The sequence below is a fragment of the Hylaeus anthracinus genome, unplaced genomic scaffold (genome assembly GCF_026225885.1).
Source record: "Hylaeus anthracinus isolate JK02 unplaced genomic scaffold, UHH_iyHylAnth1.0_haploid 11994, whole genome shotgun sequence".
In the NCBI taxonomy this organism is placed as follows: domain Eukaryota; kingdom Metazoa; phylum Arthropoda; class Insecta; order Hymenoptera; family Colletidae; genus Hylaeus; species Hylaeus anthracinus.
In genome coordinates this window covers 13,288,846-13,303,240 of record NW_026534341.1, presented here as the reverse complement: position 1 = coordinate 13,303,240, position 14,395 = coordinate 13,288,846, and the positions used below count along the sequence as shown (strand labels likewise).

At 35.5% G+C, this 14,395-nt stretch overlaps 1 protein-coding gene across 7 annotated transcripts in view; it reads right to left on the bottom strand.

Annotated features, from left to right (window-relative positions):
• The window catches only part of LOC128888527 (diacylglycerol lipase-alpha), a 113,879-nt gene that overhangs the window by 18,148 nt on the left and 81,336 nt on the right, over positions 1–14,395 (bottom strand). For 5 of the 7 annotated variants that reach the window (XM_054145461.1, XM_054145462.1, XM_054145463.1 and 2 more), the window contains exons 13-14: positions 14,321–14,344; positions 11,391–11,523 (exon numbers count right to left, since the gene is read on the bottom strand). In XM_054145461.1, the coding sequence (XP_054001436.1) occupies positions 11,391–11,523; positions 14,321–14,344 (157 nt within the window). Of the gene's footprint in view, positions 1–4,751; positions 4,946–11,390; positions 11,524–14,320; positions 14,345–14,395 lie in introns of all 7 variants that reach the window. The other 2 variants (XM_054145467.1, XM_054145466.1) reach the window with 2 other exon arrangements.

The window sequence follows — 14,395 nt, the reverse complement described above, 5'->3', positions numbered from 1 at the left end:
GTGACACAGAATATTTGAATTACCAGAGAATTGGTTTCGTTTAGCAGCAATGAAAGCACCTCGAAGTAATTTCCAAAAGTCGGACACATCTTCAGCGACCTCGCACCAGTGATGTCGTTCCCTTAACCCATTGACATTTTAACTTTTCTCCCCTAGCTTTACCCTGAATTCCAACTTTTTTTTTCAGCAAAAAATAGACCATATTAATACGTCAGTGTGTTACGAATTGGACTAAATTTATATTCAACGTAAATAATTATGTATGAATTCTTACCCACAGAATGTTATATAATAAATTCTCTAATTTCTTAAAGGGGGAGTCTGGTCCAGTTAATGTATTCTTCTAATGCATATAATTTCCAGATATAATTAATTTTTATTATTGAAACTTTTTTTTACATATAAAGGGACGTTCAAAGAAGAAAATTTGTCACTGTAGATTTAATTTGAATGTATACATATATAGATATATGTGGTAGTCGCAAGAAAAGGATTCGGTCAAAACGGTGGGGCGCATAAGCTCATCGAATTTATATCCGATTCACTTGATTCAACCCTTAAATTGAATGTCATTAAGTTTATATGCTCATGAACCTCGACTCTTAATGAATTATTATTATAGCATAAAGTTATTGCAAAATAACGGCCGACATGTATCGTTCATTTTCATGTTTGTTGCCGCTATTTTTGCAATTAATAATTTTTTTTTGCAAATTGAGGTTCATACGCATTTTACGTTCCTACTAAAGAAAAAAATTTTTCTGATTTTATCTATCAGATGTTTTCCCAGGGCTCCTTCCTTGCGACTACTATATCTATATATGTATACATTCAAATTAAATCTACACTGTCAAATTTTCTTCTTCGAACGTCACTTTATATGTAAAAAAAGTTTCAATAACAAAAATTAATTATATCTGGAAATTATATACATTAGAAAAATACATTAACTGGACTAGACTCCCCCCTTAACAATGAGAAAATATATTTAAGAAGTAACAAATGATATCGTGACTGTCTGAGAGACGATTGCTGATAAATGAAGATTACTGATATCAAATGGATGTTGACTGCAATGGATTAATCAGCACCTTTCCGTCGCTTCACCTTTATTATTCCATTGAACGATTCCATTAGTTTAGTCCAGACGTACTATCGCGATTGTACCGATCAGGTAACGAGAACTTTTAACCCTTAAACTGCTGCTGGCACTTGTAATCGATGCATCGTAGTGCACTTGAGACGTGAACATCTATAGACGATATTAAGGTATTTATGGAAAATGATGCAGTGCATTCAACGTGTTGCTATTTGTTATTTTTAAACTATCTATCGAAATAAACTACATTACTGGAAAGCTTTTTGGCGCTCATTAAGAAACTATGTTCTCTATTTCCTAGGGTGTTCATTATTCGGTTCGTCTATTTTTAAACTTCAAATTCTAAATGCGAATTTACATGTCATTTCTTAAGTCTATAACTGAAATTATGATTCATTCAGCGTATAGATCAAAGTTTAGGTCACAATCATTTCCTTTGAGTAATGAATCACATTTTGAATAAGGAGTGATTCATTTATTTAAAAAATGTGCAAATATTGCATGCAAACATCGCAACTGTTCTCATAAGGTCAATTTAAAGTGAAAACGTAAAAATGAATAATAACTCCTTTAATACGAATAATTATTCTTCAATTTAGATACATACAGGGAGTCTCGAAAATTCTTTTCCCATTTTTAAATCCGAGGCTTCGTTATCGAGATATAAACAGTTCGAACGTCAGCGTGCATGCGCAGGCGCGCGATCAGCTGATAAACCGACGCGCGCCAAAGGTTGTACCACTCAAATTTAGCTACTTGTATCTAGACAACGGAGCTTTCAATCGCAAAATGCTACAGGACTTTTCGAATCCTTTTCACGCGAGGAATCGATTCCAAAGAAAACTCCCACGTTCTTATCAATACTACCTACAGTGGGTGTAGAATGTATTCATGCACCGATCAATTTCCCAAAGAACTTTTGTGTGAAATTGTACTTTCTTTACTTCTTTTTTTATATTCTCGAAAGTCTCTAAAATCGATATAGTCTAAACAACATTTACTAGTTATTAATATAATTTGTGAAATTAACAAAAAAATGTGAAAAGTGGGTAAAAGTATAGAAGCAATAAATATTTGTACGATTCTTATGACGAAGCATTTAGAGTAGAGTTTATAACATAAACACATTAGTTTATTGCTCCGTACGAATTAGAAAACATCAAATTTCCAGTAAAGTACTTTTAAGAATGGCTCTAATAGAGAAGTTGAAGAAGATCCCACTTCGAATAACTAATAATTTAGTTAATTTAACGCTTAGAAGAGTTGCAATAATTATAAAATCAAAAGAAAATTCCTCGAAGGAAGTATTAGGGGGACGAGAAAGTAATGTCGTATCTTTTACATTAAATTCAAACTAATAAATTTATAACAGGTTTTTATTTATAATCAATTTTGTAATCGCCCTCATTATCAACAACATTTTGCTATCTAGTGTGCAAATTTTCGATATCTGATCGATAAAAATCAATTGGTATACAACGAGCTGATATATGATAAACAAGTATTGACATTCACAGAAACGACATTACTGTCTGGTCCCCCTAATATTATACAGTGGTGAGCATATAAATAGGGAAAATGTTTTGTTAACATATAAGACGATGTTCTACAGTCCCGATTGGTATTTCTCCTTTAGTCTTTCCATATTTCAGAAGTACATTTCCTAAGCTTTACAATGCTGTATAGTTTTAATTGCTAACGCCGTCTAATTAATATAAAAAAATAGTAGACTTGAAATTAGGACATTTTTGGAGAGCATCTAAATAGGGAAAACTGAGTTTCTTATTTTCAACGTATATTTTGATAAGTTCATGTGATTATAAAGTACAAGTAGTAATACCATATGTAAAGTGCAGTTAGGTATATCAGTTTTTGCATATAAAAATGGGTCGTGGCAAACATATTACAACTGTGCAACGTCTAGAAATTCTCCGACTTCGGAATGAAAAATTAACGCTTCGTAAAATTTCTGAGCGTCTTAAAATCTCAATCAACGCTGTCCATCAAGCACTTAAACATATTAAAATAAATGGAACTGTTGATAATAAAATACGCAATGAAAGACTGCGAAAAACAACACCACGATTGGATCAAACGATACACCGTCTTTCAGAAGCGGACCGATTTAAGGCTGCGGTTGATATTCATCGTGAAATTTCCACACAAAATAGACACAAAAATTAGTGTTCACACCGTTCGGCGCCGTCTGAATGAATTTGGACTAAGCGGTCGCATCGCCCGTAAAAAACCTTTTATTAGTCAAGAGAATCGTAAGGCAAGACTCGCCTTTGCTAAAGAGCATCTTCTCTGGACAAGAGAGAAATGGGCGAAAGTAATTTTTACTGACGAGTCTAAGTTTAATCGCTTCGGATCAGATGGAAGAACTTATGTACGACGTCGAATAGGTGAAGAATTTAGTCCGAAGTGTTTAAAATCAACCGTTAAAGGAAGATGTGGCTCTGTGATGGTTTGGGGTGGCATGACTAGAAACGATCCTGATCCAATTTGCTGTATTAATGGCATCATGGACCAGCATCTTTATGTCGACATTTTAAACAAACATTTAATGCCATTTAGTCGAGAAAATTTGCCAGACGACTGGATATTTCAGGCTGATAACGATTCAAAACACACGTTACGAAAGGCAAAACGATTCTTGGAGGAACATAAAGTTAGAGTCATGGATTAGCCTGCTCAGTCGCCGGATTTAAATCCGATCGAGCACCTTTGGAACGACGTGGATAAAGAAAATAAAACCAAAAAGCTTTCACATTTAAATGATTTATACGATGTGATAGAAGAAACTTGGAAAAGTATTTCAATCGATCGCTGTATTCGTCTTATTGACTCTATGCCACGTCGCTGTGCTGAGGTAATAAGAAAAAAGGGAGGCCCAACGAAATATTAATATGTTATTGTGAATATGTTGTTTATATTATAAAATAAAATACTTTTGATAAATAATTCTGTAGTTCCCTATTTAGATGCTCTCCAAAAATGTCCTTATTTCAAGTCTACTATTTTTTCTTATTAATTAAACGGCATTAGCAATTAAAACTATACAGCATTGTAAAGCTTAAGAAATGTACTTCTGAAATATGGAGAGATTAAAGGACAAATACCAATCGGGACTGCAGAACAACGTCTTATATGTTAACAAACATTTTCCCTATTTATATGCTCGCCACTGTATTCTTATAAATTAATGTAAATTTCTTTTTTTTTTTAATCAAGCTTTAAAAATTAAACAGTTGTGCGAATGCTTATCGCTTCAACATTTCTATCGATTAATTCTTTTTTTCTCGTTAATTTCGCAACTTACATAAATAGCTATTTTTTGTTGTCATCTATCCATTCTAGAGATTTTCGAGAATGTGTAGAATGTCACTGTTTATCAAAAATAATTTAATAAATTACAATTTTACACAGTTTTTTCGGATATTTATCGGTGTACGAATACTTTCTACACCCACTGTATAAACTTTTCCATAAACACCTTAATATACATATGTTCAGTGCATTAAACAATCTTCCACTAAAAATGGAGACCTCGAATGCTTTTTCCTGCAGTTTAAGGATTAACAACGGCACCACTGGTGTGGAACCACGTGCGAGTAAAAACACCCGATGAAGCCTAAGGAGGTGAATGTACCTTGTGTCGTGGCGAGAAGAGTGTGTGGTGGCATGGAGGTCGGCGTCGCGGCCGTGCAAGGTCGCCGATGTACTTTGATGGTGGAGTACGACGTGTCGGTGATCGGGCCTCCACTGGGTCGTTGGGTCCGCTGCAACCGTTGCATGCGTTGCTGCACCGGCCTCTGCAGCGCCCCGATCTCTGGACGCTGACACCTGATCCACACCACACACCCTCAGCCACACATCCTTCTCGTAAGATCGTTGGTTAGCCACGAATAATCGAAGGGGCAAACGTCGCCGGCTTCACTTGTCGTTATTAAATACTTTCGAGCACAAACCTTCAAGACGCGTGGTCTGGGAAGTGAAAGAATCGACTTGGGATGAGGTTCCTGAAACAATTTCACGCCCTCTCGGTCCTGTCGATATTCTCACTGCACCCCGAACGTTCGATCTGTGTAACCGAGGCAGGGAGGGATGTTTTCCAGGTCGATTCTTTCATTTGCCGAACCCTAGCCTAATGGATAGCTAATTGGGGATGTTGGGTCGTGACGTAGGAAATGTCTGCAGACGGTGTGCGGCGTTAGAATGCCTAGATGGAAGTAGTATTTATCCATGTTCACCCCCGTTAATAAATATGTGGACACTTACCACCTTCAATGAATAATTAATATACACTGTAAATTATTACTGTACAATCTTTTGTTGCTAAATTCTACTTTGTATGTATATTTACAGTTTTTTATATTTAATAATACTAAATTGTATATTATTAGAAATTCAATTTCGACAGAAGAAATGTCCAATATCATTTACGACGAAATTGCAAAAGAAAATAAATAATGTTACTTTGGATACAATGAAGAAATTATAACTAGGGTGTCAATAGCTAGGGTGTCAAGATCGATAAAAAAAGAAATTTTACACGGCACATAGCGGATACATTAATGAAAAGAAAATCGAATTGCTCCTATCGTGACTGCCAAGGCATTAAATAAATAATTGGTGAAATATATTATCTAGTGTGATACAAAGTATATACAAATACATGAGTGATATTCATTAATAGATTCGTAATTTCCTTTGAATATTTATTTCGATTGAGGAAGTGTTCACATATTTATGAACGAAGGTGAATATGTCTGAGAGAATAAAGAGAACTGTGTGATGACTCGAGATTGTGTTTTTTGACTCCATGTCTTTATACTTTGAAAATTGTTAATCATTCTTTGTTAAGACTTTATCAATATGGCGATTTTATACTAAAATTTAAGCTAAAAGGAATTAAACAACGGGTAAAATTCTTTTACTTCGTTTTCTTCAATTTGGCAGAACTTCTGCCAAATTCACATTTCATACGTCACAACTCAAAGAATTATTCGTCTAAGGTAAGTGCACCTAAATTTCGACACTAACCCAGTCATCGACACATTTAATTCGTTCCATTAAGTATCAGGTTTTTCATTTTTAATAAACTGTATACTTTGAACTTATCGATACTGGCGGTATTGCATTCATTACTTCGTCCATCGACACAAGTGATAGTTATAATTGAGTTTTCGAGAAATTATAAACAATGTTGTGTCCATTCAAAATTGCGTTATAAAGAATGGTAATAATTATAAACTCTTAAGAATGTAAATATAAAATAAATGATTAGACAATAAAAAAAAGATAACATGAAAAGTATTATTTCCACCCCATGAAACACTTTCCATTTTCATGTTATAAGGAAAGGAGAAACTAATACTCAGAATCTGCTATTATAATTTGTTATAATGATTATCAAAAAAATGTGTCGATAATCGAGACGTCACTTTGCGCTATAAGGGAGGGAAGAAGTGGCCGAGCGGGATCGAAATATCACCATCGTCGAGGCGATGGATGAAGAGAAGTTTTGAATGGTTTATAAACTCCGTTGGAAGCGAATGTACCAATCGGTTGTTGATACTTCAACACCTTCCGTTCGACGTAAGACGACTGCTCGTCGGAAGTTAAACTAGCACGCCACTCGACGGCTCATGCAATTCTTTCGAGTTCGCTGGCAGTGGTAACATAACTATACACGCGATTCAAACATAAACGCGTGGTGTTCTAAAGTTCAACCGTCTACTTCCCGTGCATTCAAGCGCCAACTCGTGAATAATCATCGGCACACCAACTTACAACGTCAACACGAGCAGCTCCGAACGAATGGCAGCGTTTCGATCGACAAATCAAAGGCCTTTTTGCGTTCCAAGTCAAATGTTACGTTTAAATGGCGAGCTACACTTTGGAATGCAGGAAACACGACGTTACGCAGTCATGCAAAGCGAAAATAAATAAACGGCCACTTCCTTTGACCGTGAACTCTACTGAAATGTTAACCTCTTCAAGTCCTTGTTGCTGGAATTTTATTTTTCGAGAAATTGTTTGATGTAGACGTGTGGCAAATTAGTTTCTTTATTTATCAGAAACTTTTGATAAAATAAAGTCGTTATTTTTTCGAAGGACACTTATTTGCGAACAGAGCTAAAATTTTTTAGATAGAAGTATGGATTGGGTTAATCTATATTTTAGTGTCTTTAAGTACCTGGAAATTTGGAGTTGATGCGTTGCAATATTATGTATATTTCTAATTAAAGGAATTTTTGCATTCAAAGAAATTATTTCTTAGATATTTATACGTGCATAAATTAAATAATATTCTATTTAAAATATATCATGCAATGGATCTTTCACGACAATTATCGTCCTCTAACAAAAGACATTACAAATAGTTTGGCATCAATGCATCAAATGTTCCACCTAAGACTATTCAAAACAATATTTTCATCACAGATCATGCAGCTTCACGTAGGATCATATTTATTGTTTACATAAATCTTTAATTGGTTACCTGAGATTTTTTAACTCACATATAAACGACCTTTTTATGCCAGAAAAAAGTGTATTTCAATTAATTTTACGAGCAAGTAAACTGTAGACTGAAGAGGTTAATGCGATTCAGAAACTCGCTTCGATACAAGCAGCCAACATTAACAGACACATCAGCGAGTTACTAAACGACAACGAAATTAAAATACGAACGAAATGCGACAATTACATAGAGAACCGTTTCCGTAATGCATGAATTATTTATTATATATAGAACGCCGGTTTCCTGTTAAATAATAGAAGCAGTGATCAAACACACAATGGCGATAAATAATATAAACAGCACACGATTCACACCCACTCTACTCGTCTTCGCTGCTAACATGTACTCTTCAAATACTCCAAGCGCTGAATTAGGAAGCGATACCTAATAAATGAACAACAACAGTTTTATAGTACAAAGTATATTGATCGAAGTAGCGTACATAGCAAATTATACAGAATTCAAGTAGTTACAATATGCAATCAAAACGACCATCGAAGGATACAGGGTTCAAAGCGTGATATTTTTCGCAACATTCGCCTTACTTGTCTAATAAAATATTCCGTTCTTTCTCGCGCAAACGGCATCATGTATAAAAGGAATATACCACAGTTGTTTGTACGAAATAAACTAGCTCTGCGTTTAAACTATTTATTGATTCGTTTTATTACTCGGTCACGTGTACAATTTTGTTCAGTCGTTTTGGATGCAGTCAAAATTAAAGTGAAAAAAAAAAGGAAAAGTTCAGGAAGACACTAGACAAGAAAAATTCGAATAAAAATTGTAGAATTATGGAAGAGACTACGTATATATCACTGTTTGAAAATATTACGGTAATTCATGCAGTGTCGAAGAAGCATGCGTGCCAATTGCTTGGCTCATTTAGCAGCAAATAAAACCAAACAGGTGTAATCTTCAATACTGTGACTTTCAACAACTTCTTGCATCGCGTAAATGTTATTGCGTTAATACTGTATCATGTACCGAAAGGAGATAACAGAACGCAATATACGCGATCCCCATTGTAAGCAATTGCTGTAGATTTAAATAAATAAAGGGTTTATCCGAAAGGGGCTCTAGGATTTTGTTTGTTAATAATAAAATACGTAAACGTAGTCGTGGTGGATATATTAATATAAATATATATTATACAATATATTATGTAAAGTATATAAATCGGATATATCGCATATCATTTATGTTATATTAAAAATCAAAATCCAAAAGACCTTCTTGGAGAATCCTTTACAACACGAACAACGGTTACTAGGATACAAAAACAAAAATACACACTACTCTATTCAACAAAGATATTATTATAGATTATATTAATTATTACTATAGATAATCGTGTACAGGAACGTTGGCACAATAAATTAACTGGAATTTATTCGATTCGAAAGTGTACAAGATTACTGCAGTTCTCTTTTTAGTCAGGAGAGTAGAATCCGCTTGGAAAAATCAATATGTAACAAAAAAGCTGTGTAAAATAAGCGGTAATTATTCATGACGACGATTTCATCGATTTCAATCATTCCGAAGTATGTTGAAGGGGGAAGTAGGATAGATCGTTATTAACAATGATGATTAGAAAAATAACCATATGTAAGTTCACCAAAATATTGGTCCCTTATAAATTCATTTAAATTATCATATTTATTATTGATCTTTTTCTATAATTACTTCTGAATATCTTACTTCCGCAATTGATTAAGATTACATGATACGGTGACATAAGCAATTGTTATGCTTACTTTTTAATGAGACCTTGCACAGATATAGCAATGAAAACACTGAAGTTAATGATATCTAGATATATAGTTTTAAGAGTGGGTTAATCGACATAATATAAAAAATAACCATTCAGCATGCCAAAATATTCGCCCCATACTAATTAATAGAAATAATCGTATTCGCTATTGATTTCTTCGATACTAATTTCTACATTTAATTGGTAGAAATAAATTTAAACTAATATGCAGAAGAAAATCATTTTAACTAGAAGATATGCACCCATGGGTTTCAACCAAACATATAAAGTTAAATAACGTAAAGTAGAAGTAAAAATAAAAGTAATAATAAAGTTAAATAAAAATCTCTACATAGACTAGAGTTATTAATGATTAAGTATAAAGGTAGAGACTTAATTTCGAGACCTAGTATATAATATGCATCGCATATTATTCATATAAAAGAAGAAACCAAATGCAAAGGGTTAAAAGCCACGAGCAATCACTCTCCACAGACACACACAAAATTAATTATATTACCCATAAAGCTCGCAGAGTTATCGTCAAAAGCGCCCCATCTATCAATATCAAGGAAGAACTTTACCAAGTGTTCGATCACCGGGACAGCTACCCTATATTCGTACCGCTCGCGGTACCACGACTCAGGATTCTAATAATACCACCTACCTTGAAAATTAAGAGCGAGCAACCGTTATATTTTTGCACTGGAACACTCGTGAACCTTTCCCTTTAACATACTTCAAAGTGTATCGAAATCGACAAGGTCGTTAACATCGCAAACAATTACCTACACACAGTGGTCCAGCAGGTATTACATCCTTGGTTTATGTCAATATTATCATGCATAGCGAAAGATGAATACGATAGAATTAAATGGTTTCGAGTAGGGCAGATTCTGATGTTATTCAGATGTTTTTTAAGTGAACGTAGTAGTGGCGTAAAGGATGTATGAAGGTCATTAACATTTTTTTAAATAGGATCATTTTTAGCATCAGTCAATGCAGCTTGATATTGACGATAAAATGTATTAACCCATTTATATCCAAAAATCATTAGTTTACGAGATATTTGAATTTTAGTGTTGTTACGAAATCATTGCTTTTTACTTAATGTTGTAATACATTTATTTACAGAGAATGCTCGATACGACCATCATTTACGTCACGACAATTTCTAAATCGAACAAGTAACAATTGTCTTATATTGTGTACTGCATTTGGTGATACTTTATTACATGATATCCTTCATGTATTCGAAGCCCCAGCGTATACCTTATTTTTGCAGTAGCTCCATAACTAGGTGATCTTGCCAGAAAATTAACGAGACCACCTCATAGTGTAAATAATTATTACATTTAACTCACAACAATAACAAGAGAGCCACGATTTCGTAGCAACGCTAAAATTCAAATATCCCTTAAACTAATTATTTTTGAATACGAATAGATCAATACATTTTTGTAGAGAATTAAAGTATTAAAAAATATATGTGTCCACCTACAGAAACCCTAGCAACATCACAATCTACCCCACTCGAATCCATTTAATAAATCCTATCTGTATTATTTCTCGGTGCGCATGATAATATTCACGTAAACCAAGATGCTGATATCTAGTGAACTATACAAATAAAAAGAAAAAAAGAAACAAATAAAAGTGTCGTCGAATCGTTTCTCGATCCGTCGGTCTGGCGTATCGAGTGTTTCGCGTCAACGGGATCCAGATTGGTTGTCCTTTTGTTCGTGTACCTCGACATTGACGACAATGGTTTCCGTGACATTGATCGTGGCAATTCGAACTTGCGTACTACCGGCGTCGCAATCTCTAACGTGTCCATTACTCTGTACACCGGGTACCACGTTGCCGCGAGACTTGTCCGCATCCCTCAGAACATCCGGATCGTCCGTTGTTTCCTCCAAGATCTCGTAATTACCGGGTCTTACCGACGACATACGGCTAACAGGCGTTTGCGACCTCTTTATCTGTCCGATTATCGAGTCCGCCTGGCTTACCTTGTTCAACGCTTTCAGCATATTGTCCGGCATGTGGTCCTGTATCATCACTGGACTAATCAGCACCTCGTCGAAGTCGCACGGGCCCGCCCAGAGCGCCTGATACACTGGCTCCCGTTTGTTCAACACTTGTCTGAAAATCGAACAAGAGACGCCACGTTCTGTATCGCCGGCATTCAATCACCTGGACGGATTCGCGCGATTGTATCGACTGCCGCGTCTTCTACGTGTAGGTTTAACTATGTAGTCGCTACGTTGAGAGCATGCGGTCCGATGCATTCGCAAATTGGAACTTCAGAAACTCGACTTTCCGTACTTGTGCTGGGTGGACTGCTCGTTTCGATCGACCCGGACTGTTGTTTTTCAACTGTTGAGGAATGGCGTAGGAGGGGGAAAAGTTTTTCGGTTCGAGGAAATAATTCTGTTTATCTGAATGGTGTTAACCGTGGTTTTCGACATTTCGAAAACATTCGTTCTCTTTTGAATGAGATGTGTATATTCAGTTCCTTGGCTGTTGCTGATAGAGGAGAAGCATTGTTATCGAACTCTTCGCGTACATTTTTTTTTAAGATTTTTGAATGGTTTAGGCCTTGTCCAGATGAGGCGACTTGCGTGCGATTCGAGTCGCGCGACAGTCGTGCGTAAGGGCGAACCCACACGGGCACAACCGATTTAAAATTAATGTTGCAAACCGTTTGCGCTCTTTATTTTACCTACTCCACTATCTTTGTTTTACCTAGATCCATGGACGCATGCAACTAATTTCAGAGTGGTTTGAAACTGATCGGTTGCGCCCGTGTGCGATCGGCCTAAAGGTCGATTCAGACTATACGACACGGACCGTACGTTCCGGCAACGACACGACAAAATATTAAAACACGCGTTTTCATAGAACTATTCACACTTCAAGGTCCATTTATACTACCCGCACAGAACCGGAACGTATCCGTTCAGCACCGATCAGAAAAGTATTCTATAATACAATTTGTATATAGGTGTTTACACATATTATATCGTATGAGGGCAGATACCTATCGACATCGGTCCGGCCATCCGGCATTCTCGCGAAGAATACTTTATCGGATACGGAACGTGTCTGAATGTGTCGGACCGTGTCGGCGCTGACAATATGCATATGTTTCGGTTCCGTTCAGGCTTCAGACACAAAATTTAAACTATATACCGACATTCTAAAATATTGAAAAAACTTTTCTTCGTCGTCTGTTAGTTTTTTGTAGAGTGTCCAATATTCTCCTTCAACTTTTCTTCTTCTCAAGTACTTGTGCACACCAAAACGGCGGCATCTTTTTTTTACAACTTCGTCTGCATCTAATAGTATAAGTATTACAGCCAAATCTCGCATACTTAAATGTGAAAACATTTTTCCTATTTGTGCTATTACGTGCCTTTACGAAACGCTTTCTGTTAACTGACTGATCGGTACCACCGATCGACGAACGTATAATATAAACACTCGTGTCTGTGTCGGAACGGAGCCGATACGGAACCGTTCCGGGTCTGTGCGGATTTTAATCGCGATTTTAAAACGCGTATTTTGATGTTTTGTCGTGTCGGTGCCGGTACGTATCGTATAGTCTGAATCGACCTTTAGTCGTGTGACTCGTATGCGATTCGAGATACTAGAGAAACAATCGTTGCGTAGAGAAACAATTGCTGGCCTTTTTTAAATGCAAATTCGAAAAACTAACTTTCCGAAGCAACTTCATCCTTTTATACTTCCTCCTCGATATTGAGAACAGTGGATCGATTTGAGGCGATCGAAATAAGTGGTCCACCTTGTATAGAGAGATGTCTGGAATGTAATCAATGCGATTATCTCTATAATTCAACGAAAGGTGGACAAATTGATTGCACGAATACGTATAGATTTACATGTGAGGACGTTGAAATCTTACGATCGATTTTAAATGTTTTTGTTTGAGTTATGTTTCAACCACATGATTCAACACTATCCTGTAAGCTTGCAATAATAAAAATGTAAAACTTTGCAAATATGAAAACGTATATATTCATTGAGTCCATATTGGACATGCAGAATTAGAATACATCTTGACGTGAAATCAATATCAGACTTCAAGGTGAATAAGTTTTAAATATGGAAAAACTCTTTTGAACTGCGCAATATTTGTTTGGCATCAATTTGAATTAAAATCGATATACTCACTCATACATTCTTGTGTACTAAGGTGAAGCTCATTATTTTGTTTAAATAAAAATCAAACACATTTGTTGTATGTGATAATCAAACAATTTTGGAAAAAACAGAAGTCTCATTTTGCTTCGAATACTTTCGTTACGAATTCTGTTTTTTTTAAATTTTAAACGTTTCATCACCATGTTATTCCGAAATTCATTGTTTTTGCTCTTCCTCTGATTTCTATGCATTCGATTTTAACGATTTACAATTAATATTTTTGCGGATACTTGATTGCAAGTGCTCATATTTCAATCGGATTTTCTCGTCAATACCATGCGAAAAATCGTATAGAATGCAATAACAGTTAAATTTCCAATTAAACTTTTAAAAAATGTACTAATAAACAAATCCTTTTATGACTAACAGATTATTGGAATTATAAGTTTAAATTCCATGTAACGATTACTAATATTTATTTTATTTAATTCAAAGAAATCGCATTTGTCGATCCCAAACATTTCTCCATGCACGTAAACGCAGGATTTCTACATATCGCATTATAAATATATCATAATCGTCTAAGACTTGTTCATGCACGTATCCAAAAATCATTTGTACAATTAACGTCCTTGAGACAAGATAATCGAAGGGTGCGGCAGACGTTGCAGGGAAACAAGTGTAGAATACAGATCCAAGTTACACATGCGGGTACATCCTCAAGATGCAATTACCCAGAGCAGCCCTGAAAATGCAAACTATTCGATAAACGTACCTCCAGCGGCTCTCATATTTTTGCCTAGAAACGGAAAAGATTGTCGATTAAAGTTCGCCAGAAATCACTTTTGTT